The sequence below is a fragment of the Rhodamnia argentea genome, chromosome 1 (genome assembly GCF_020921035.1).
Source record: "Rhodamnia argentea isolate NSW1041297 chromosome 1, ASM2092103v1, whole genome shotgun sequence".
Lineage (NCBI taxonomy): Eukaryota > Viridiplantae > Streptophyta > Magnoliopsida > Myrtales > Myrtaceae > Rhodamnia > Rhodamnia argentea.
Window position 1 is genome coordinate 2,010,601 of NC_063150.1, and position 24,734 is coordinate 2,035,334.

The window sequence follows — 24,734 nt, forward strand, 5'->3', positions numbered from 1 at the left end:
AAATATGAGTCACAACCCATTTTGTCAATCCCAAATTCTTTATAAGTATTTTGATTTACAAATTTTTTGCAATTTTTATTCTATTTATTAATTTTTTTATTTTTTAAATTTGATGTGAAGTTTTTATTCAAATAACATGCATGTGAAAAGCTTAAAGTGGATTAAATGGATTGTGTAGGTTCTCTAAAATATTAATATGTTTTGATTATATGGATCGAATCGAATATGAATCATTAAATTTACATTGAATGAAAATATGTCAAAACGGTGGGTCAATATGAGTTGGACAATATTTAGCCCGACCTAACTCACCCATTTGGCGTTCGACCAAACAAAATAAAATAAAATAACTCACCCATTTGGCACCTCTATCCTCAACCAATATCTTACAGGGCATCAAATACACCTCCAGATGTCACATGACAATACTCCGGTAAAGTAGCCAGAAAGCTCCCAACAAGAGAGGGAAAAACAAGAAGAACGCGATAGCACACGTACTACTCCCCATTGAATGACATCGAAAACCTGAAAATTTGCGCAGAACCTCCATTGAGATTGGGTCAACACAAGTTCAATGGAAGACCGGTTGCATCCGCGGGTAAGAAAACATACCAGAAAACAGGCAATTTATGAAAGTCGTGAAACTATACCAAGATGATCCCATGGTCACCGTGACAGACCTTGAATAATATAAAAAAAACCAGTATCACTCCTGACGGCAATAACAACTAAAAACAGAAAGAGCTGAACTACATAACTTTTTTTTTTTTTTTTGGGTCAGAAGCTACATAACTTGGAAGCAGTAAAGGTTTGGCAAATTTCATGTTCTGCGATTGTGCTTAGAGCTTCAGCTCATACAGGAAGCTCCCCACGGTTCCGGCAAATGTCTTGTGAATGCTCACAGGGAGCCAGAAAATGAACTAAACAGAGTCTGCTTTTAAGACTTGACTTCAATGTCCAGTCCCCTCTCCCCAAGTAAAAACAGTTGAAATCCACCCATTTTCTTTCTATTGGGGTCTTTGCTACAAAGCATAAAGCCACAAATTTGCCAGGACCAACGGAGATTGATCAAAGACGTTGGACACCTTGCAAGGAGATATGGCTCAACGTATACAGACCCAGAATCAGAAGCCAGTTTACCTCCAGTTCGAGCATTAAATTGCAAGGCTGCTATCTCCATCAAAAGCAAGCCAATCACCAAGCAAAGATATAAATCAACATTGCAATCATGAGGTGTACTCGAAAGGCTGAGGCGGCTGTGGCTCTTCATCAACAGCCATGGCTGAAGAAGGGGCCTGCTGTCCCGTTGCAGATCCACCGGTATTTGTTGCAGCAGAAGATGGTGAATCAGTCAGAGAGAAGACCTCGGGTTCTGTCGGCCGCAAGTCTCTCAAAAGAACAAACCCTGAGGGAGTCAACTTCACAGGCACATATCTGCTTTCCTCAAGGAATTTAATAAATTTCTCTTGGGCAGGTACAACCCGAGCAGGGTTGGTCAGTATTTCGAATGAAGGCTCGGGCTCAACTTTCTTTTCTTGGGGACTATCGACCTGCAGTGACATTACAGGATGCAGTATTTTATCACATCAGATGTCTAAAAAGAAAACTGAAAGCAAACCATGCCCCTCATCCATAGACAAAATGGAGCCATAACATGTGTGCATATGCATATCTTTACCCACAATGAACCTACAAACATATACATACATGAATACATGCATTCATCCACATTTGAGTAGATGAGCGACAATGAAGATGTAGCCACCAATTTCAGATGATGTAAGAAGTGACCAGATCAATATAACTTCCACAGAAGTCATATTAAGAGAATACGGAAAGTCAACCATGGACAAAATTATGAAGACACTTCAGTTGAAAAGCCTACCTACTGCTCTGATTAAAGTCCAGTGCCTTTTGACCCAAAAAAAAAAAAAAAAAGCCCAGCGCTTAGATAGATTCTTGAGCTGTTCAAAATCTCACAACTACTACCTTAACCAGAATGCAACGTGCGAGTATCAATATAGATCATTTTCATCCAAATGAAACAGGATGCGCTGATTCTTCTTACAAACAGTGATACTCTTATTATAACAGAATCATGATTAAACTAACTAGCAGAAGAAGCTTGTACCTGCATAGAATCTCCGTCCTTGTCACTAACTGATTTTCCTTTCCCAGCATTTGAACCAGCAGAACTTGCCTCTGCCCCAGACCCAGATGATTTTTCAGCATTGGCTTTTTGCTCAGCTTCTTTCTTAGCCCTAGATTTGGCCTTGGCTGACGTTGATAAGACTGCAGTTGGTAGCTTTACAGCAGAAGTAGTTGTGGGCACGGTAGTAGGTTTTGGATATTCAAAAAGTGAAGGTTTTGCATGTGATAAAAACTCAAACCTTGGAACTTTGAGGTCATAATTCAGTCCAAGAAATGCTGTAGGAGAAAATGCCAGGCTAATGAAATAGATAAGGGGATACCAATACCAAAACTGGCTAAACACGGCAAGTCCAACAACTGCAGTTACTTTATCGTGCTTTGTCTTAGAAAGCAACCTAATAGTAACATTCCTTCCACCAGCATCAAGAATTCCAGAGGCCAAAATAGCTCCCATCTTGCTCATGGTATCTTCATGCTTATCCAATATAATTTTTTCCAATTGCCGCCTACATGTGGATTCAAATGTGAATAATGCAGCTCTTAATGACACCACTGAAGAAGACAGGACAGTCATTTATTCTGTTTATAATAGACTATACAATACCTGAAAGCTCCAACACGAGAATCACTTGCTTCACTTGTCTGGGCCATGACCATGGCCATGGCAATGAGGGCACCTTGACGAACAAAATCAACGACATCTGATGTCAGAGGCTCCAGCAAAGATATAGCCTCACTTAAGCCAGTCCCCGCACAGGATATGCCCACAGCAAGAGCCGCACCATATCGAACATGTGGATTATAAGATTCAGACAGCAGTGAAACAATTCTGGGAGTCTGCATAGGAAGTCGGATTCAGATTTAAAATTTCCAATATTTGATAAATCACTCAAAAAAGGAAAAATGAACACAACAGAAAAGTAATAAAGGGAAGGAAAATAACCAACCTGTTCTGGCTCTGAGTAAAGCACAAATCCAAGTGCTAGAACGGCAGTCCTCCTGACGTCGTCACTCACGTCTGAGACGGCAAAGTGTAGCAGTTGACGGATGGCTTTGTTATTTGCTGTACCCCTGTATGCCAGGGCCAGTGCATACATACCACCATAACGAAGAATAGGATCCTGATCACGAGTCATTTGCTCGATTAGCGTATCTGCTTCTTCTTCCCTTCCATAAACCATGAGGGCGATACCTAATGCTAATCCCCTGTAATAGGAGTACCCAGTGAACAATAGAGAACAAAACAGCTCAAGCAAGAAATGGGCCAAAGTCCAATTTTACCTAATGATCTTCTCATGTTGAGTCTCATGGGCATAGGCAAGCATCTCACTCGCCTTCTCACTTGCAGTTCCCACCATGAGCAAACCCATACTGATACCTGCAGCTTCGCCAGCGACAGCACTGTCCGTATATAGGACACTTTTGATGTCATCATATATATCCTCATCAGCGGTTCCCAGAGCAGCCAATCCAAGACCTAAACATGCTCCGTGTTGTATGACCTGCATAATAACAATGCAAGTGAGCATTTGTGAAATTGACGCTCCAAATAGCTGTCATTAATTTTATAGAGTTGCACCTCCACATTAGTACTGCGCAGGCTATCGCGCAAGAATTGCTTGATGCCCTCTCCGTGGTTTGCGTGAATGAGACCGAGCGCATAGAGGGCACCACCCTCAGAGTATGGACTGCCTCCACCACCAGCCCCTCCTTGAGGTAAGTAAGGAGCCATTAATGACCTCCCCTGCTGCAAGTGGCCTCTGTGAATAACACCTAGGCCTGCGGTAGCACTAAATTTAGCCCAATTGGTGGCTCTGCTCAACCAATCCTGAGAAGTGTTGTAGCAAGGGTCCGTGAGAATCTTGTCTAGAAAGCCAAAAAAACCATGGAAACATTAGAGGAATAGATGGTCCGCCTTACCAAATTTTCCCTCAGAAAAGTGTCCACAGTTGTACCAGCATGCATAATTGCATTAGCGTATATGGTCGCACTGTGGCAAACACTATTTCTCATCTCAACGGATTGCTTAATCGTCTTCAGAATAAGCAGATCCGATCTACATAAATTATAATTCAGAAGCATAAGGTTCCAAAAATGAATTATAAATCTTATAGAAATCAATGAAGATGAAAGCGGTGAAGAAGATGACAAAGACGAAGAAAGGCGTGTAGTCATACTTATTATGACTGTAGAGAAACTGCAAGGTCAACTGAATTGATGTTTCTCCAGACAAAATTCCCCTGATTTTCTTAAAACTCTCAGCATATATGCCTTCACTTTGATCAACTTGTTGAACAGTACCATCAGAAGTATGAGTCCCCTCAGTCATGGCAACATCCTCTGATGCAGCAGGACTTTCATTTTGAGCAGCATCAGCTTCGTTATGTCCTGGTTGCCCAGATTCCTGAGAGCGAGATGTCGAAACTGACAGACGATCTCTTACATTTAACAGAAAAGCTTGGTGCTCATTCTCCACAAGATCAAAGGCTATTTGAAACGCGAGCAAAGCATCATCCTTATTAGATCTCAGGAGCTTTTCCAATATCCGTGCAACTTCCTCAGGCTCATCCAAGAACATTAGGCACTGGCAAATGCTCAAATAGTCGGGAGAAGGCAGCTTTTGATACACGTTCACAAGAAGACGAAGAACCTGTAGTGTAAACCAGGGTCAAACAATGGGCCAAGTCCCTCCGATAATTTTGCATAGTTCAGTCCACGTCAGATCTATTTTCACGACAATAGACATTTTTGTCCTAGCATCCAATTTAGAGGACTTAAAAATTCAATATACCACCGCACTGATAGAAAATTACGACAAAAAAGGAAAAGAATGATTGGAAAGCATTTCCAACGTAAGCTTTGGGATAAGTAGACTTAAACCTAGGATCTTGTGAACAAGAACCCCTCAGGCATTCGTTAACCATACTTAGAAAAGAAAGGATTGGATTTCCAATAAATTGATCACACATAACATGAGGAAGACATTGCACTGGATATCACAGAATTCCTTTATATAGGTATTTAACAAGTGCCCTGATACTTGTTAACAAAATCCTAAAATAATAGTTACAGGCCAAAATAGAAAGAAGACATTGGCTAAAGATGACGTAGGACTCACGGAAATTATTAAAAGTGGCTTAAGAATTTATTCCCTTGAAACACTGTGACTTAACATGACTTTGACATTGCAACCAACTTTTCTGAAGCAACACAAAATGATAAACAAAACTACATAACAGGTTGAACAATAATGCATATCAAACCAAGACTTTAAAATTGGAGTGACACAATCACAGCCATAACCTCAGGAGTCAGACAATGGAACTGGGTGAATGTAAATGTAACTATTTCCTCTCCAAGCAAGAAAACATTAGGAGAAATAGCAAAACCAGGTCAGGAAAATTTTCAAGCCCATTTCAAGAAACTTCAACATGAAGGCTTCATGTTAAACCAACCTAATTCACACTCAACAAAATAAAAACACATATTGCACACAATTTTGGAAACCCCAAGCCCCGATAAAAAAGATTATAATGTAAAGAAATTGGTCACTGCTCACATCTCAACCAATATCAAGTGCCAATTTAACTGTAGACCTAAATGTTTCAGTCAAGGATTCCAGTGATCCTATCATCTCGAAAGCTTACGAATTTTTGAAACCCAGAAAAAACCCTTACCTCATGACGATATTCTCTACGATAAACGAAGGAATGTGAGATATTGATACAATAAGAGAGAGATCCATGCACATTATCACTCCTTGTAACCGCTTCCTCTAGTTTATCCAACCTTCGGCATTCAATTGCGATACCCATGGCTTGTTGGTACTTTCCATCATTGATACACCTAAATCAAGTAACCGTAAGAAGGCGACAACAATAAAATCATTAGATCAAATCGAAAAAGGAATTGCACAGGATCATACTTATCAAGCATTCTCTCCACTATAGCCTCCAGCCTATGATCCACTTCAACTGCTTCATTATTCGATTCTGCCGCCTTAGTCTTAAGGCTTGCATATTCATCAATAGCTTTGGCTGAAAGTACAAGAAAAAAGGGGATCGAGTAAGTTCCAAATCTTGGTCCAAAGGACCAAAGCACAACCACCAGAATAGCTGGAACGTAAACTGACAGGATGGTCATACACATGAATAAAGTAGAAAACAAAGTGCCGCTGTTCTCCCATGCCCCTTCCCCCACACCCAAAAAGAAAAAAACCCACCAACTAAATAAAAAAGAGAACACGAGCCAAGGTTGCTATTCTTACATAGCAAAGTGTGAACATAATCAGAGTCTTCCGAAACGTCAAACAGAGAACCAGCTCCAAGTGCATAAGATAGTGAATCATTAAGTTCACCCAAATAGTAGAAAACCTGAAAAAAAAAGTAGACCAGAAGGGGTGGAGACATGTCAAGAAAACAGCAGAACTAAAAACTCCAGATTCCACAATCAAAGGCAAGGGATGCTACAAGAATGAAGGAATTTGTAAGGTCAAACCATGTGAACCAAAAAAAAATAGAATCAGATGGGGACAAGCCAGCATCAACAGCAGAACCATGTCAAGAGAACACCAAAACCAAATGCAGATTCCAAAATCTAAAATAAGAGAGGCTATTGGATTGCAGTAATAGTAAGATTGACTCATGCGCATCAATAAGACATGCACTCATCAACTTAGATTTTGTGGGCATAATATTCCAAGATGCTACAAGGAAGCTTGCAAAGATAACAAGCTAAAAGGAAAATGAACCTCAAAACTTAACTTTCCCTAAAGATTTTGAACCTCTATCAGGACAATGTACAAACACAAACAAGAACTGAATAATACATGCTATGCTACTCAAGCACATCCTCAAACTTAACTTTCCCTGAAGATTTTGAACCTCTATCAGGACAATGTACAAACACAAACAAGAACTGAATAAAAAACCACTACATGTAATGATTCAAAAGAGAACACCCCATCAACCCATAAATACGTCGCATGCAATTAACGGGTTGGCAACTCTAAGAATAGAGTCGATGAAATCATTCAACAGCAATGGGTAAATTCATGCAGCAATAAGTGAGTATAAATATATGATCCTTTAAGCGACTTTATGAAGGCCTCCTTTATATACTATTAATGTTGATTGCAAGGAACCCAAAACCACAACCAAGTTTAGATGAAATATATGGTTGTCAGCAAAAAATGCTCGAGTAATATCTGCAGTGACAGTTGCCATTAGCTATATCATATAAGAAATGAGAAACTGTGAAGCATCTAAGTTGTGACAATGCGCATAATGCTCTCCTTCATAAAACACGAACAAGTAATCAAGACAACAGTTAATGACAGAGATGCAATCTAGACTGACCCAAAAGAATCATGCAAGGGAGTAATCATGTAATGAGCTGCAGATCACCTTTGAGACGAGCAGTGCAGCAAGTTGCCTCTGATGCTGATCAAACTCTTCATCTTCGTAAAGACTCTCTCTGAAGAGAAATTATAATAAGAGTATAATCAATCAAATCAATCAGAAACTTCTTTAAAATTGAACATAACATTGTCGAATCACAATGTTTTTCCTGAACCAGTCTAACTTGTATGTAAATTGCAAATCATCCCTCCTCAACCAAATTGTACAGTTAAATCAGAAGCAGTTCAGGTTTGGAGTGTTCCTCAAAGTCTAAAAGGGACGAGATTGCATTTAAGCAGTTAAACACAGCCAATAGGAAAACTAATTTCAAAGCAAATTGCAGACTCCAGAAACACCACCTTAGAGCGCAATATAAAGGTGCTAGCATAACCACAATTATAGTAAAATCATGTTTGATGCCAGAAATAGAAGGTGTAAATCACCAATTCCAGCCAAACACCTCATTCGTTGCGTTGCTCCCAGAAGACTTCAACGTGCGCTCAAACTTGTTCGGACAAAAAAAAAACTATAATGCCATAACCTAATTCTTGTTTCCAAACATCGACTCCTCAATTATATCTCAATCTCAAATCCTCCACCCTTGCAGAAAAGATAACAAAATTCAGCAAAGGAAAGCAAATGCAACAACAAACATCTTACTCACATTCCCCGAATTCACTACTCCAAAACCTACAAAGAAGTAAATCAGTCAACAAGAAACTACCGCCACTGCTTAACTCACTTCAGCATATCTCATTTTCACCTGAAGAGAACAAACAAACAAAAAACCCAAAATTCCGTCTCAAAATAATATCTTTCTTCAGCCAAGCAGCTCAGAACCCGCAGAAACCCAAGAACTGCCAATCCAACCAGAGGCAAAACAACCTAAACCGCATCGAAACTGAAGATAACTCGAGAGAGAGAGAGAGAGAGAGAGAGAGGGAGGGAGGGAAGGTCCGGCTCACATCATGGGGACGCTGGTGGAGATCTCGGGCCAGTAGTAGTCGACGCACTTGTTGAGGTTAGAGAGGGCGTGGAGCTTCAGCCGCGGGTGGTTCTCGTTCAGCATCGCCAGCAAACCCCCGGCCGAGCTAACCATCGTCGCCACCGCCATTGCTTCGCAACCCGAGCTAGGGCCTTCTCGTTCGATTCGGATCCCTCAAGAATGATCTTGGTCGGCAATCGGGATTGCGATTTGGGTTACAGTCGAGAGATTCTCGAATTCGAAACCCTAATTTCAAAAGGCAAAGGTCAGACAGAGAGAGAGAGCGAGAGAACAATTTGGTTGCTTTCTGAGACGCGTTTGCTTTCCAGACTTACTGATACTGGGCTGCCTTACCCTCCAAGCCAGCTAAGTGAAAATGGATCAATCAATGCAATTTAACTTAAACCCTAAATAGATCTTAAGTAATTTAATCATGTAAAATAATATTATCTATCTACAAATAATAAATGATTCGTCATTTTACGATAATACATGGACGTACGTGACTTTGTAGTAATATTTTCTTCTCTTTATGGTAACTAAACTAAAAAATAAAATACCTCTTATTTTGCACTTTGAAACGAGTTATACACGTGCGGACCATTGCCCAAGTAAAACTGATTTCGTTATTATCAAATTCTATATTCTTTCGTTAGTTAATTAATGACTTGAAATGTCAATTATTATTTACGTTTAAGGAATATCATGTATAATATTACGTTCACGGAATAAAACATTTTCATTTTAACTTCTCATCGGATAGTTAGAAGCAATAATATTAAGTTATTAGGTCCGGCATGTCTTCAAAATCCCGTGATTTAAACGATCTTCTATAATTTATAATTGCTTGTCTATTTCAATCTTTCTAGATTTCTGCTTTCTCCAAATCTTGCGGTTCATGTATTTTAACTATTTTGAAATTCAAAATCCCTGAAATTTTTGCAATATCCAAAATTTGACCCTTAGATCCACATATAATTTTTCGAAGTTTCCAAGAATTATAAAAACACGTCATCTGATGCAAAAAAATTATTAAAAAAAAGGAGTATTCTCATTATATTTCCTTTCAAAATTTAAAATATTCCTCAACATTACAAAAAAAAAAAAAAAAAAAAAACTATGATCAATGTACTTGCCAGTCAAAGCACATAAACAAGAATGGGGTCGGTGAACTTTGCTTCCATAGCTTTTGCTTTATGGTTTATGTGGAATCACAACTCGAACATGTCTTGCCTAAAGAAGGGATTAACCGAAGAGTATTTTTGTCCTTTACTATTTTAATTTTTTAAATTTTTTTATTTTGCCTTTTCTTTTCTGTTTTTCTTTTTCTTTTCCCCCCTCACCTCCGGTAGAGATGGCCAAAATGAACCGGGCCCATGGTTCCATAATTGTCGGAACCGGCCCGGAACCGCCGGTTTCGGGCCGATTTTTTTAATAAAAAAAAGGGAGGAGGCCCGGGGAAAAATAACCATTGGGCCTAGGAACCGGCGGTTTCGAACCGGAACCGGAACCGGGCCGGAACCGGCGGTTCCACCTTTTTCAGGAATCGGAACCGGCCACCCCTACCTCCGGCCTCCCCTCTGTTCATCATCTCCCCCCGCACGCCTTCTTCTTGGGGACGTTGCCGAAACACCTGCACCAACGCCTTTACCCTGTCGGAGCCGCCTTTTCCCGCTGTCGAAGCCGGTCACCATGGCCAGAAAAGCCTTTACCTGGGTGGCATCCGGCGAGGGCCCTCTCGGCTTGCCGGTGACGATGAAAGGTCACCGGCATGGGAACTCATGTTGCTGGCGACGAAGGAGGCCGAAGGCGGCAGAGGATGCCATGGATTGTAGTCGCGGTTAGAGCTAATGCAGCGTCGTGGAGAGAGATGAAATAGAGGCGGCGGGATGGGATTTGGAGGAAATGAGATCGTGAGATGGAGAGGAGAAGAAGGATTTGTACTCGTGCGAAGCTGCAACTTCTTTGTTTTTATCTTTTTTTCCTTTTTTTGTGTCTGAAAATTAGGATGGAGCTGGTGAGTCCGCCATGGGCGAGTGTGGTGGTCGACCAGGTGACTCGGGCCTGACCATACTGGGATGGACGACGAAAGTTGCGTGTTGGGGGAAGGCGCCAATGACGGCTGCGCGACGACGACCAAAGAAAGAGTCCAATGGCGTTGTTGGTGAAAAACAGCTGGGGGGAGTTTCGGTGCTCACCTGTGCTCGCTCCCTATCCGAGTTTCAACCTATCGCTGTCATTGCCACTCACTGTAGAGCCGGTCCGGCCCGTCCTCTCTCGTCTCTTTTAGCCAAGAAACTAGGGGGTTCAGCGCAGAGTTGAGCGAAACGAAAGAGAGAGCAAAAGCTCCGGCGTAGGTCGCGATGCAAGGATCATGGCTGGAGGTGGTGTCGTCGTTGGGCAGCAAGAAGCGTCGCGGCTCATACGGGTCACCGGGATTCGTCATAGCGGCTTAGTCAACATAGAGCAGCCACCAGAGCCCAACGTCGAGGACGACAGCCGCGGCGAAGCTAACAGACTTTCTCAGCGTCCAGGCAGCAACTAGGAGGTGTTGGTCTCGCCTAGACTTGGCCGGTTCGTCCGAACGGCCAGTTCCGGTTCCTAGAAAAGGTGGAATCGGAACCGCCGGTTCCCGGGCACAACGGCTCTTTTCCCCCGAACCTCCTCTTTTTTTTTTTTAAAACAAAACCAGGCCAGTTCCGACAATTTAGAAGGCCAGTTTCAGTTTCGATTCCGGTTCCGGGTCGGAACCGTGGGCCCGGTCAACGGGACCGGTTCCGGGCCCCCGGTTTCATTTAAGCCTTCATTTGAGAAAACGAGCACACTTCGGGCTCTTTTTTGAAAATTTCCCAACTTTGGTTAATGTCTAGAACGAATGGTGTGTCCGTCGTCTCTTGAACAACATAATCTCATTTACGCCAAATTCACTCCGGACTAGGTTGTTTTTTAGCCATTCCGTTTGAAGGATGCTGCAAGATCTCTGACTTAAGCCTTTCCTGTTGCATCTGCAATGATAAAAGGCATGATACTAACGGAAACCAGCAAAACAGGACATCTGATGCATTTTTCCTTTTCCCCTTTTTGCTCCAAAAAGTGATGTTCATGTTCGGTTCGATTTATCAGATACTCTCTGTATCAGAGCAGCAAGGAATGTAGTGCAAAGTTGACATTCTACTCCCGGAAAATAGTTCTCTAGGATTATGTTGTTCTCTTCGAAACCCGTCCTAATTCGTGGAAATATGAGACGATTTGTTAGGCGGGGTTCGGCTTATTCGTATATGTTGCGACGGGTTTAGGATGTGACCAAGTTCCTGGAAGAGACTCCTGGTGGCGATGAGGCTTTGTTGCCGGCAACAAGTAATGTTTTTCCGAACGTTGTCAATTGAAACTCCACCACTTGAGCCCTCCGTCAGGAAAAGCCCCCACACCGTGTCCTGTCCAAAGATCTTCAATGACATGACTCCATTTTTCGCTTATCTTGAACTTGGATTGTGACCGATTGGAGAATTATCGAGACATCGACCGCAGCAGCAGCACTACAACGACTGTGGATGAGGGCTACTAGGTTGGGAACACCGACTTGTCGACCGTCCTAGCAAAAAGAGCGAGAGCGTACGCACATCTGTAGCTCCTCAGGTTCCTCGTTCCCCTCACAATGTTGGGTCTAGCCGGCAGTATCCGCTTCTACGCCAGATCGAGCTAAAGTTCGACGAAACTAAATGATGACAAATTTCAAATTTAAAGGCATTCGAAATGAGCTCAAAATCTGGTTCCTTTTGATAATCTGAAGGGTCTGAGTTGGTGATGCTAGAAATTTTAAGCTTAGTGCAAGTTCGTGCTCTCTCTCGTTGAAGTGACCCAATTCTATCTTTGTATTTAACCATCTCTTCGAAAAAAAATCAGCTTAAAATGAAATTTCAAAGGACTATAAAAGCAAGCTTAAGAAATAATCTTGTTCTAATGAAAATGTAATGTCGCGAATGTATGCAAGTATAGACTAAATCTTGTGTTGGATTTATCGGTGCCCTCATTTCATTCCGATCCGCAACAATTAAAAAAAAAATGATGATTCTATTCCATTCTCACAATTTACAAAGCAAGAGATTGAATTCCTTGTTCAATTCCAATTATTCCCTCCGTATTCCATTCGATTTTTTTATACTAAAACGCAACATTAGATTTGGCAACAAAAGACAAGAATTTAGGAAATAAGATATAGTTATCCAATTATTCCCAGCACCCTTCACTATGGACTGCGTTTGTTTCGCTGAAATTTCATGACAAAAAAAAATATTTTCTATGAAAATTCATTTCTTAAGAAAAGTTATTACTTTTTTTTTATTTTTTTGGTGATTTAAGAAAAATCGTTTTTCCTCGATCTAAACTTGTTGTTTTTAGTTGAAAATATTTTCTACGGATCTATTAGCTTTTCGTGATGCAAACACCGAAACGTCAAATTTTTTTCTTCTCAAAAATAGTTTTTCGTCAAACAAACGAATCCGGACGAAGGGCGGATATAATACGAGAGAAGTGTAAAAAAAAATCCTAAACCTATTGCATTTGTGCCAATTTAGTCATAAGCCTTTTTTTTGTGCTAATTCAATCATAAACCTTTTGCATTAGTGACAATTCAGTCCTAAACCTTTTTATTGGTACGAATTTAATCCTAAACCTTTTGCATTTGTGCTAATTCAGTCTTAAATCTTTGTATTTGTACTAATTCAATTGGCTGATTTAGGACTGAATTTGTACTAATGCAAAATGTTTATGACTAAATTGGCACCAATAAAAGGTTTAGGACCGAATTGGCACTAATGCAAAAGGTTTAGGACTAAATCGGCATAAAAAAATGTTTAAGACTGAACTAGCACTAATACTATAAGTTTATGACTTTTTTTATACTTTTCTCGATATAATACCCATAGTATGCTAAACATGTTGTAATAACTTTGCTAAAGGTCATATGTATCTATAGCCTAATTTTGTTGTCACCGTTTTAAGTGTACATATTCTTTTTTTCTCGAGAAAATAATACAATTGGTTCCCGAACTTTGACCCCATATGCAACGTAGCTCCTGAACTTTTAATTTATTCAATATTATTCATAAACGTTAACCTAATGTGCAATGTAGTCCTGAATTTTTAATGTGTTCAAAGCTATCCTGAACTTTGGGTACACATTCAGTGTAGTCCCTACATTATGTAGAAATGTTGGACGTTTTCCTTTCATTAATTCAACTTCGGAGACAATATCAAATATTTTTATATAATTCAAGAATTATATAAAATATGTACAAAAAGTTTAGGGATTCTATGAAACACATTGGAAGTTCAAGGACTAAATTGCATATTAGAGTAGAGTTCGGGAATAATATTGAATAGATTAAAAATTCAGGACTACTTTATACATAGGGTTAAAGTTTAGAGAACATTGTGTAATTATCCCTTTTTTACCTTACATAGTACATGGGAACATAAATTCCATGGTGGACAGATGGGAATTCAAATATGGAAGAAGAAATGGAAAAGGAAAGAAATACTAATGTCAACGCTCGATTTGATGGACACTACCCAACCTAGTCTCCACCTACTCGCCACCTACCATACATCGCTTCAATAGCCGTGCAACAAAACTAAAAAAAAAAAAAAAACCATATCACCCTTGATAAACATGTTTAATAATTTTTTTTTACTTTTTAATATATTTATTGTGCATATCACGAATAGATAATATATTGGAGATAGTAGGACGCGCATGACAACACTTGTATAGTAGAATTTCTACTCTAAGAATTCTTTTGGAACGGAGAAATTCGTTTGGTAATGTAATTTATAAAATAGAAATCCATTTGGTTATGCAGCTTTATTATTCTACTTCTGGAGCATTTTTTGCTCTAAAAGTAGAAAAATCAATTTATGCCCAGGAGTTGATTTCTAAAATAGAAGTATTGCCACGTGCGTCCTATTATTACTTTATGCTCGTTAACGGAATATTTCAAGGACACTTTTTAAGAAAGATTTTGTCGATAGTTTACACGTTAAATATCTGAATAAGAAAGTTTGTCGTATCTGGAAAGACTATTTTTCTCCACGATGCACAAAGTATTGAAAATATGGTTGTTATTTTGCTAGATCATAATACACATTTTAAATGGACCGTTTTAAGAAAATAAAAGAAAGACAGAAAGCACGATTAATGACGTAATAAATCTCTCGATCTACGTGCGCGCAACTTGATAATGCAAGACAATTTAATAGTGCAATAAGACTCTCTGTCTCTGTCTCAGCCTCCGTCTCGTTTCTCGCTCGCTTCCGTTACTTTGATCGAGTACTTCGCTTTTTCTCCTCATACCCATCATAGCAACGGGCACTTCCGGAGTGGGTGAGAGAGGCCACGGTTGGATCGACCAAGTCGGTGAATTTAAAGCCTGCTCCTTTCTCGCGGATTGACCACTCTGTTTCTGCCGCTTCTCACAGAGCCAAAAACCCACAGAAGAAGTAGAAGAAGAGAAGGAGAGGAGGAGGAGGAAGAAGGGGAAATCGAAATGGGTGAGGCTAAGAAGGTCTTCGCTTTGGCCGAAGTGGCCGAGCATAACAATTCCCAGGACTGCTGGCTCGTAATTGGTGGAAAAGTAATCTCCTTTTTAGCGTTCTTCTTGCTCTGTGCTTTTATTCATTGCAGTTCCGTTTCACATATCTTTCTTAAGATGTGACTTCTGTTCTTTCTTTTTTCCCTTTTGGCGAATTTGGGTGAGATTGAAGGTGTCAGCAGGCGATTGGTTGATGGGTTTGATTCCGATAATCAGAGTTGCTGTCTGCAAAATTTCTTCATGTCCTCCTTTATGTCGGATTCGATTCTCTTGACCAAATTGGGCATCGAGAATAGAAAGTACTAATACATGGTTCTTGTGATGATTCAAAAATCCACAGAACAATGTAGCAGTACGTGATTATAACTCATGTCGATAATAATTGGAAATTATGATGCTGGCATTTGATGAATTTGCTTGTGTTTTCGATACGACCTTGTAGATCTTTGCAGGCGTATATTAAGCAAATGCAATGTCATACAGGAAATCAGGTAAACATAAGTCGAATGCTAATGGTATGTTCTTTCACTTTCCCCTTTATTGATCGACCTTCAAGAGATAATCAATACCAAACGAGTCAACGAATGCTGTATCAGATAGCTAAAGTTACATGCAGGTTTTGTGCAAATTTTTGCGGCCTTTAGGTTCTTTAAGCAATTCCTTTGCCAATGTACCCTTCTGTATTTGGATCTTGCAACCCAAGAAAATTATTTGCTGTATCATCTCCTGAGTTTAGGCAATCTCAGCGCCCTTGATTTTATCAAGGTTCATACTTGAGCACAGTTAGAAAAGTAGTTGGTCTTCTTTGTTTGATTTCTATCTGAAATGGCTTCTATGAAGGTTTTTTTTTTTGTCATTGGAATTGACTCATATAAGGATCCAGCTTTCGATCTTTAATTTCTATGACTCAATCGAACTCTCCAACTTCTGATTACTCTGAGCCTAATGTTGCCGATTCAGGTAGTTGTTTGAAAAGTATGAGGAGTTTCAATTGCCTTATCCATCAGCAATAGCTCATTCTAGAGGTTTATCAACGTACGTTTGGGTAACCAATTCAAAACAGTTTCATGGGTTGAATTTTACTCTAAGCTTTTGCTTTGGAGTTTTCTCCATGATGTGGCTGTGAATGTTCTGTATATGTTGGTGGGGTTTCTGTTGAATTGCAACTTTTAAGCACAAGTAAGCCACAGTAAGCTGTAGAAGTCATCATAATATGGAAGCCAAAAGTGCACACCAAAACCGCAAAGTAACAACTCATGGGTTTTGTATGTGAGAAACCTTGATCACACCTCCAATTAAGCCCATAGTCGATGACAACAACTTCAGTGCTTGATTCTTTTCGAGGAAAATAAGGACAACCCAGTTGTTATTTCTAAAATGGGGAACTTTGGTTTCAGTCGCATGTGGGTTCCAACATTTTGACTTTGTCCTTGGACATGTTGCTGTGCTAGAGACACATTTTTAGCATATTAGATAGGCAGATTATTTTACCAATCGAAAGGAAAAAAGTGAAAAAAGATTTTTCATTGTTATAGGATAGTACTTGAGGGGTTTACTGTACCTGACTTCAGTTAGCATGAAGTGCTTAGTTTACTTCCCATGGTGATTGCTTTTGATAATCTCTGTTAGACCATGCTTTGCAACTTGAGCACTGAAAAGAGCTTTGCCGAAAATGGAAAGTTGACAATTGCTTAGTTTGGCTTATGAGATTCACTTCTGACATGTAGGAATAAATGTTTTGTCAAAGCAGGCATGTCTTTATCTGTTGAAAAGATGAGATCATGAAACCCTCTGTGTCTAGTATGAACTACATGCCCATGATCTCTTGAGCAATTTACTTATTTCATTTACTTTTTGGGTCAGACATTTATGCCAAATTCACTTGGCTATTTGTCAGTTATTCCATTTCTAAGAGTTGGCTAGGTCCCTCACGACTTATGTCTTACTGTAGGTCTAGTAGCTGCCCTGTTTCATCTGCAATGCTCTGGATGCCTTTTTTCATTTCAAGCTATTGTTGAGACGCTTTGCGCTATCGTTCGCATGAAAACGGATTCTTTGGATTTCTCATGTCTCTAGACACTGATCGAATTAATACAGTCAGTCTGCAATTGATTCCTTGGAAAATCTATTTGAGATAAACTAGAAACTTGTTGTAAAAATTCCACTGATACTTAATATATCTTACTGGAAGTCGAAACATGTCATGATTCCATAATACATCATACTAGAATGTTTTACTTATCTGGGGTTCAGCCAATTAAATTTTCCCTGTATTACAGCTGCAACTACTGCAGTAATAAAAATGTCATTTTACCATTTCGCTTAATAATATTCATGACTTACACATTGTTGTCGTTAACTTTAATCGTCTATGGGTTAACATCATGACGAATTTAAACCCACAGTCTATTGGAGAAAAGTCAATACTTTTCTTCTTCATTTTGTATCTCAGAGAAGCGCAGTAAGTGGCGGATGACGTACCAAATTTGCTTTCCATTAAACTTATGAGATGATTTTAATGTTGTGGTCCAACATTATTCGATCTGGGGGGACGTTACCTGGATATGGTTGGTCGAACAAGCTTTGTGATTAAAGATACTTGTTTCTGTGAGAGTCTTATTACCTTATTTCTGCACTACTGGGCTTACCCGTTCACATCGCGACAGGTTTATGATGTGACCAAGTTCCTGGAAGACCATCCCGGTGGCGATGAGGTTTTGTTGTCTGCAACAGGTATACCTTCCGGTGTCCTTCATTGAGCATTAGGGACAATTATCAGGCGCATTAGTTCATTCTAATTTCCAACTAAATCACTTACGCGCTCTGTTAGAAAGACCCACACCATTTAATAGGGGAAGAATACGTATCTTTTTATGCCTGTGCAATTTAGTAAAACCACAGGGTTTGGGCTGTGATTATTGTCCCACAAATTCTTTGCTTTCTTTGAGATCAAGCGAGCTCAAAATGGGAAGGTTTTTCTTTTTTTCAGGGAAAGATGCCACTGATGATTTCGAAGATGTCGGCCATAGCAGCAGTGCCAGAGCAATGATGGACGAGTACCTTCTCGGGGACATCGACTCTTCAACTATCCCCACGACAAGAGCCTACACACCTCCGAAGCAGCCTCACTACAACCAAGACAAGACGTCGGAGTTCATCATAAAGCTCCTCCAGTTCCTCGTTCCCCTCGCGATCTTGGGTCTGGCTTTCGGTATCCGGTTCTACACCAAATCGACCTAAATTGAAGTCTAGATGGCACTAAATCATGTCAGAGTTAGACATTCCAAAATCAGCTAAAGAACTGCTCTGGTTGCCTTCCCGAATGGTCCCGATCACTGTGGTGCATTGGTAGTGTTAAGTGTACTTTTGAATGTTGCTTTCCGTCTTAGTGAAGTGAGAAAATTACCATTTCATCTGTTGTTGTTGTTCTTCTTCTTCTTATTTTTTCCTGACGTGATGAATGGGCTTGTTTTATTGGATCTTTAATATGAAGAGGGATACAGGTAACTAAACTGAAAATTTTCTTTTCGTAGTGTCTTGTTCGTGCCAATGCAAGCAGTGTATGTTGAGCGATACTAAGTCCGCATGATGTACTCAATTTCAAATCACCAATTTGGGCAAGGGAAAGTAGATTGTAACCAAAATACAGTTGATGCAGCAGGATGAGCAGATTAAGTCAACATATGTTGCGGCATGACTTTAGGAGAGCCAGGATTGTCTTGCTCAATAGGCAGATTCTTGAGTAGGAGGAGGAGATGGAGATTCCATCATTCCTAATTGAGAAGCTGATGGCCGGTATGAAACTGGTCCGTCAAAAGCGTCGCGGGGGAGCTCTGGAACCGAGTCCTCAAGCCGGAGGAACCTGATCACTTGCCCTGCCCTTGGCCGTCTCGCGGGGTCTGGGTGCACGCACCACAGCCCCACCATCATCAGGCACTCCACCTCCTCCCTCCGGAACCCCAAGCCCAAAGCTTCATCCACCGCACCGAGGATGTTCTCGGCGAGGTAGAGTTGCCAGACCCACTTGTTCAGCAGGACTCGGATCCCTCCGTCCTCGTAGCTCCTCCGTCCACATGCGATCTCCAGGGCCACAACGCCGAAGCTGAACATGTCGGACTCCTTCGTGGCCTTCCCTCCGATCAAGTACTCGGGCGCCAGATACCCAAAAGTCCCAACCACGTCTGTCATTTGAGTCCTGAACCGGGGGTCAACAAGCTTGGCCACTCCGAAGTCGCCAAGCTTGGTGCTGAAATTGGTGTCGAGCAGCACGTTGGCTGCCTTTATGTCCCGGTGGAGCACGCATTGCTCGAGCTCCTCGTGGAGGTAGTTGAGGGCGGATGCGAGACCGAGCGCTACGCTGTACCGCACATCCCATGGCAGGCTTCTCCGGGCCCCGAAGAGATGGTGGTCGAGGCTGCCATTGGGCATGTACTCGTAGACGAGCAAGAACTCGCCTTCCTCTTGACACCACCCGACGAACGGCATCAGGTTTCTGTGGATTGTACGGCTTATGATCTTCACCTCATTGACAAAGACCTTCTCCGAGTGGCGGGACTCCGCGAAGATCCTCTTGACGGCTACCATACGGTCTGAATGGCTCAAGAACCCTTTATAGACTTGGCCAGATCCGCCTTGGCCGAGCCTGTGATCATCTGCGAAGCCATTGGTCGCCGTGAGCAAATCCTGATAAGTGAACTTCGCAGGCAATGCGCCGATCTCTTTGTCGATGTCGGTGAGGGCGCCATAACCATGCTTTTCGCCCCTCTTGCCCGCGATAAAGCAATAACGTGCTGAGATCACCAGTAAAAAACATGCCACGGGAACCACGACCAGTATCCTCAACTGGCGAGGTTTCGAGTTCTCCCCCTTTGACGGCGATTTATCTGGCGGCGGCGGCGGCAGATCTACATCGTCCAAATTCGAAGTGAACTCCCATGAATTGATGCTGTGTCTCTCTGCGAAGAAGCCAAAAGAAGCTGAAAACCCGATCACAACTGATTCGGGAAGGACTCTTGCAAGATCTACTTGGCAAGAAAGCGAGGAATCGCTCTTATCCTGGGAAACCGGTTTGTCGTCGAACGACCAGAACACGCTAAGGTTTTTGCTCGTAGAATTGTAGGTCACGAGAACATCCGTTGCTTTCCCGCTGTGCAATGCGGGATCCCAACCGGCATAAACGAGCGACGAGAGCCTGTTCGTATTGATTCCTATGTGATGCATCGTGGGATCAAACTCTGGGTTCACATAAGTGTCGAACTCGACCATGACAATCTGGTTCCGAGGCCCTTCATTGGCCGTGCTCGCGTTGAACAATCCCAGGAATCCGCCGGCCGAGTTGGGCGGGATCGGGATCCCCACAGGAGCGAGGAAAAAGGCAATGCCGTCGCTGTACCGAGCAGAGCCATCGGTCTCGATGGTGAATGAGAAACGGGTGGAGAAGTCCGCTTGCCGCCCCGTGATAGGATCCCACATGTGGACGGGCTTCGAATACTGAATCCGGCCCACCTGGAAGTGCGGTGGAGTAACGCCTGTGGTGAGATCGACATATCCATACGCGAGTTTCGCGACACCCTCGAACAGTATGTCGGTCAAATCCGTGTCGAAGCTGCCTATATTGAAGGACAGAGGAGCAACAGAGGGGATCAAAGGACAACAAACAAGGCAGAACAAGAACAAGCGAGCGCGCAACAAATGAGAACGGGAAGCCGCGCGCGGCATTACTGAATACGGGCTTTGGTCGGAGTCGGATCGCCCAAACTGCGAGATCAATGTGTTACATTAGGGTGCTTTATAACGAACCCGAGCATACCTAACCGTTTACCGGACACAGCGAGCGATCACAGACCAAGCAGCTTCTACGATGTTTCATCGTGTTCTGCTAAAGTCAACTGGACAAATTAGTCACAAGGAGGGATAGTCATGTGGTGGGGGTGGTGTTGATTGCTATCTTCCAACGAAACGTTGTCAAACTTCTACGATGGTTCACCGTGTCCTGCCAAAGTCAATGGCATAGATTAGTCACGAAGGGAGAGTCATGTGGGGGGGTATAATTGCTATCTTCTGATAAAAAGTGGTCAAACTTGGGGTTTCTTGGGCGTGTCAATCTCAATGTGAAAATGATACTAAAAGCGTTAAACATCCTCAATTAGTATCTTGATGATATGTCTATGCCAAAACCTGTCTTACGAAAAAATTTAAACCGAAACCTCCATGATGCATTTATCCAATACTATTTTTCGTTTCACGAAATATCTCATATTTATATACATTATTAAAAAAAACGCCCTCCTTTTGCAGTTTGGGATCCGATGTGAAAGTTGATTTTAGCCTAAAGATTTTAAGTGAAATAAATTGGTTTTACGGTGGAAAGTGTAGTTCGGTGCGATTATTAGAGAAACCACGAAAATTGAAGAGTTGATTCACTTTTTTTTTTTTGTTGAATGTGTTGATTCACTTGAGTAAGAGTTGATTCACTTGAATGTTCGCAAGTTGTCGAGATTTCCTTCGAGGAAAAGTGCCAGATTTATGCTAACAAGTTGTGAATAACTACTCGAGGAAGACTGTTGTGTTTATGCTAAGGCACAAGTTCGACACTATTGTCGGGATCATGTAGTTGAGAGTTTTGATCGAAAAGGAAATTAGTAAAATAATCAAACATGTGTGAACCGACAGTAGCATGGAATTTTTCTTTGAACTGTTAAACGAATTCTAAATGAAGGAAGGCATAATGAGACACCGCACTAGTGCCAATGAACTACAACGTGTTACAAATTTAATGATCAAAACATTACTACAATCGACACCGAAAACATTCTCTAGTGCTGATATGGTTAGGAGATTCTTGGCAAACACAATTACTACTACGAGCTACCTGGTGAGTATATCCCATCGATTGCGACCGGGTGTTGGACTCTCGAAGAAGTGTGGTAAGATAATGTTGCTGATTATTCATTTCTTAGAACATTTGGTTGCTCATGTTATGTTTGATTTGGTGATAGTTAGCTCGATGGAAGGACAATAAAGTGCATGTTCCTAGGTTGTGCAAAAGGTGAGTGGGATTACTAGTTATGTTGCTCGGAATTAAATTCATCCATGATCAACAGAGAAGTTACATTCTGCGAATCTCCAGTGCTTTTGGGTAGGAGTGTTTGTGGCAATGCTTATACGGATTTGGAAGATGTTCGGCTCGAGCTGAAGTTGCAATAAAAAACTCCCGTAGTAGTGGGTACTAGCGAAGTAATTAATACATATGGTGCTTGCAGTAAGATGGAGCCTGTATAGCCAACAAATGCTTTAACTACTGATATTTTTTGTTGGCTCAAAAACTACCGATACCGACAAGGTGCTTGTTTGATATCCTAACGGATATGGATGCAATAATTGTTTTGCTTTACTTTTGATAGATGAGATTGTGTCGGAAAATCCATGTAGAGTAATTAAAGATGCTAGTGGAATTGGTGTACTGATGAGGTCAATGGTTATGACAAAGTTCAAATGAGGCTTGGACTTGGAAGATATCTATGGCGATTGAGCCCATTAGGAGTTGTGAGAGAGTAGCAGTGAAATTCAGATTATGGCAAAGAGATTGTAGCTTAAATGTCAAGCCAAGGTAGAGATTATTGGAATATATCTCGAATTTGAGCCTAAAAAAGAAAACTTTCCTCCTTTCCTAAATCAAGTTGGTTTCTAGTTGGAATATGTTTTCTATTTTAGATCCAATTCAGCATTTTTATTTACATAAAAAGCTGAACCCCTCCAAGGAGACCGACTTTTAATAAGGATCTGCAAAAATCCTTAGGAAAAGAAATTTTCATACTAGAAGAGGTACAATCCCCTTCTCCTTTGAAAACAAAAAATATTTCTAGTGAGGTGGTTCTTTGGTCAAAGAAGAGGAGTTTTGTAATAACAGTGGAAAAGATATTCCACAAGAATATCCAAATAATAATCAAAATAATCTATGAAATCACAAACAAGTTCTATAATGAACTGTATGCAATGTATCTTGGCGACTATTATGAAACTATGAAAACAAATAGTTGCTATGAAAAGTAACAAGATCTAGAACATATATGCAAGGGGAGGAAATCCGGTGAATTTTACGACCTTGGATCGGGTCGGTGAGATAGTGCAATGTGAGGAATATGATATGGATCGCCGGTAGGAGGCTCGGCCTTCCGATTCTGGAGTATGTTGAAAGTAAATAAATTACAAATATGAAAAGTAGACGGACAAAGCCTTGAACACCACGAGCGGTAAAACCCGTCGATTGTGGGATATGTAGGCGATATCTTCAAATATGTATGTTTTATTGAAAGAAATCGAAAGATTACAGTACGAAAGGTTGCACAAATACAAAAGATCCGCAGATCTAGTGTGTACAATTGCAAATAAAAACCCTTAAAAGCCACAGACCAATATGCAGATCCGGAACTTTGGGATATCGTACTTCCAACCTTGGAAGCCTTCGATTCCCACTTCCTACCTTAGTGAAATGTCTCCTCTTCTTTCATAACCCATACATTTTGTACTTCCAACCTCGGAAGGCTTCCATACCCACTTCCTACCTTGGAAGCCCTTTATATCTACTTCCTGGACCTAGATCCCGTAAGTATCTTGAATATCCCTGTTCTTACCCTAAAGTTCTAGATCTGCATATTGGTCTGTCGATTTTAAGGGTTTTTATATTTGCAATTGTACGCACCAGATCTGCAGATCTTTTGTATTTGTGCAACCTTTCATACTGTAATCTTTCGATTTAAAGACCTTTCGAAATTTCGATTCTTCATAGATCCGATCATATTTAACTTTTGGAATTTTCCAATTTTTTTATGGATTTGTTGAAATCTTCAATAGTTATCTCTTCTCTATGCAAAGGATCTTTAGATCGAGAAAACTTAGATATGGAGCTATTTGAAGAAGAATTGGTTCTTCTCAAAAGATTCATTTTTAATAAAAACCTTTTTATTCGCACGATCGATTCCTCGGGTTATTAGCCCCGCCGACCAACTAACTTACGCACCTCTCTTGGGACCGCAACGGTTAAAATGAGGTAGCCTCTTTTGGGCAAATAAACTCGGAATTTATATAAGATGTATCGGATAAGAACAATCATTCCTTCCCCCCATGGCTCTGATACCATATGCACGCGGGATCTGTCGTTCTATTCAAGAGAGAATGAAATTACTATCGATGAGGAGTTTTGTAAGTGATAGCCAACATGGCCATTTGATTGAGAACTTTTATGAGGTTCTGTTCGGAGATTCCATCTATATTCTACTCGTAGATGGCATCTGCAGAATATTTGTTTTAGACTCTTTGGAAACTTCTTTAGAAATAATATCGGGAGGAGTGGCTCGAGAATAATATAATTTCTGAGGTTCTTTCCAAATTATCCTATTTAACTCAAGGGTTTCTTCTTTATCCAAAACATGAAGTTGGCTTTTCTAAGTAGATAGTTTATCGTCTCTAGGGGTATCTAATATCAAAGGTCTTTCAGGTTTTTCTTCTCTTGTTTAATTTTTTTCCTTTTTTTCTTGCAAAGCTTTAGTAAATTCTTTACTAAATTTTCTTGGCATTTCAAAAGGTTTAAATAGAGGAGTTGCAAAGTAT

General features: G+C 40.8%; 3 protein-coding genes across 3 annotated transcripts; 1 reads left to right on the forward strand and 2 right to left on the reverse strand.

Annotated features, from left to right (window-relative positions):
- Window positions 1–784: 784 nt before the first annotated feature.
- LOC115743333 (26S proteasome non-ATPase regulatory subunit 1 homolog A) lies at window positions 785–8,868 on the reverse strand. Its single transcript, XM_030678065.2, has 13 exons — window positions 8,516–8,868; window positions 7,557–7,626; window positions 6,419–6,524; window positions 6,077–6,188; window positions 5,829–5,997; window positions 4,329–4,801; window positions 4,072–4,207; window positions 3,731–3,979; window positions 3,433–3,653; window positions 3,099–3,357; window positions 2,756–2,988; window positions 2,132–2,657; window positions 785–1,550 (listed from the first exon to the last, which is right to left on the reverse strand). The coding sequence occupies exons 1-13, from the start codon at window positions 8,662–8,664 to the stop codon at window positions 1,227–1,229; spliced, it is 3,027 nt and encodes a 1,008-aa protein (XP_030533925.1). The 5' UTR covers window positions 8,665–8,868; the 3' UTR covers window positions 785–1,226.
- Window positions 8,869–14,819: 5,951 nt separating this feature from the next.
- LOC115743332 (cytochrome b5) lies at window positions 14,820–18,536 on the forward strand. Its single transcript, XM_030678063.2, has 3 exons — window positions 14,820–15,167; window positions 17,792–17,858; window positions 18,115–18,536. The coding sequence occupies exons 1-3, from the start codon at window positions 15,081–15,083 to the stop codon at window positions 18,363–18,365; spliced, it is 405 nt and encodes a 134-aa protein (XP_030533923.1). The 5' UTR covers window positions 14,820–15,080; the 3' UTR covers window positions 18,366–18,536.
- Window positions 18,537–18,690: 154 nt separating this feature from the next.
- LOC115743331 (L-type lectin-domain containing receptor kinase IX.1-like) lies at window positions 18,691–21,142 on the reverse strand. The gene has a single exon (XM_048284966.1). The coding sequence runs from the start codon at window positions 20,841–20,843 to the stop codon at window positions 18,849–18,851; it is 1,995 nt and encodes a 664-aa protein (XP_048140923.1). The 5' UTR covers window positions 20,844–21,142; the 3' UTR covers window positions 18,691–18,848.
- Window positions 21,143–24,734: the final 3,592 nt, after the last annotated feature.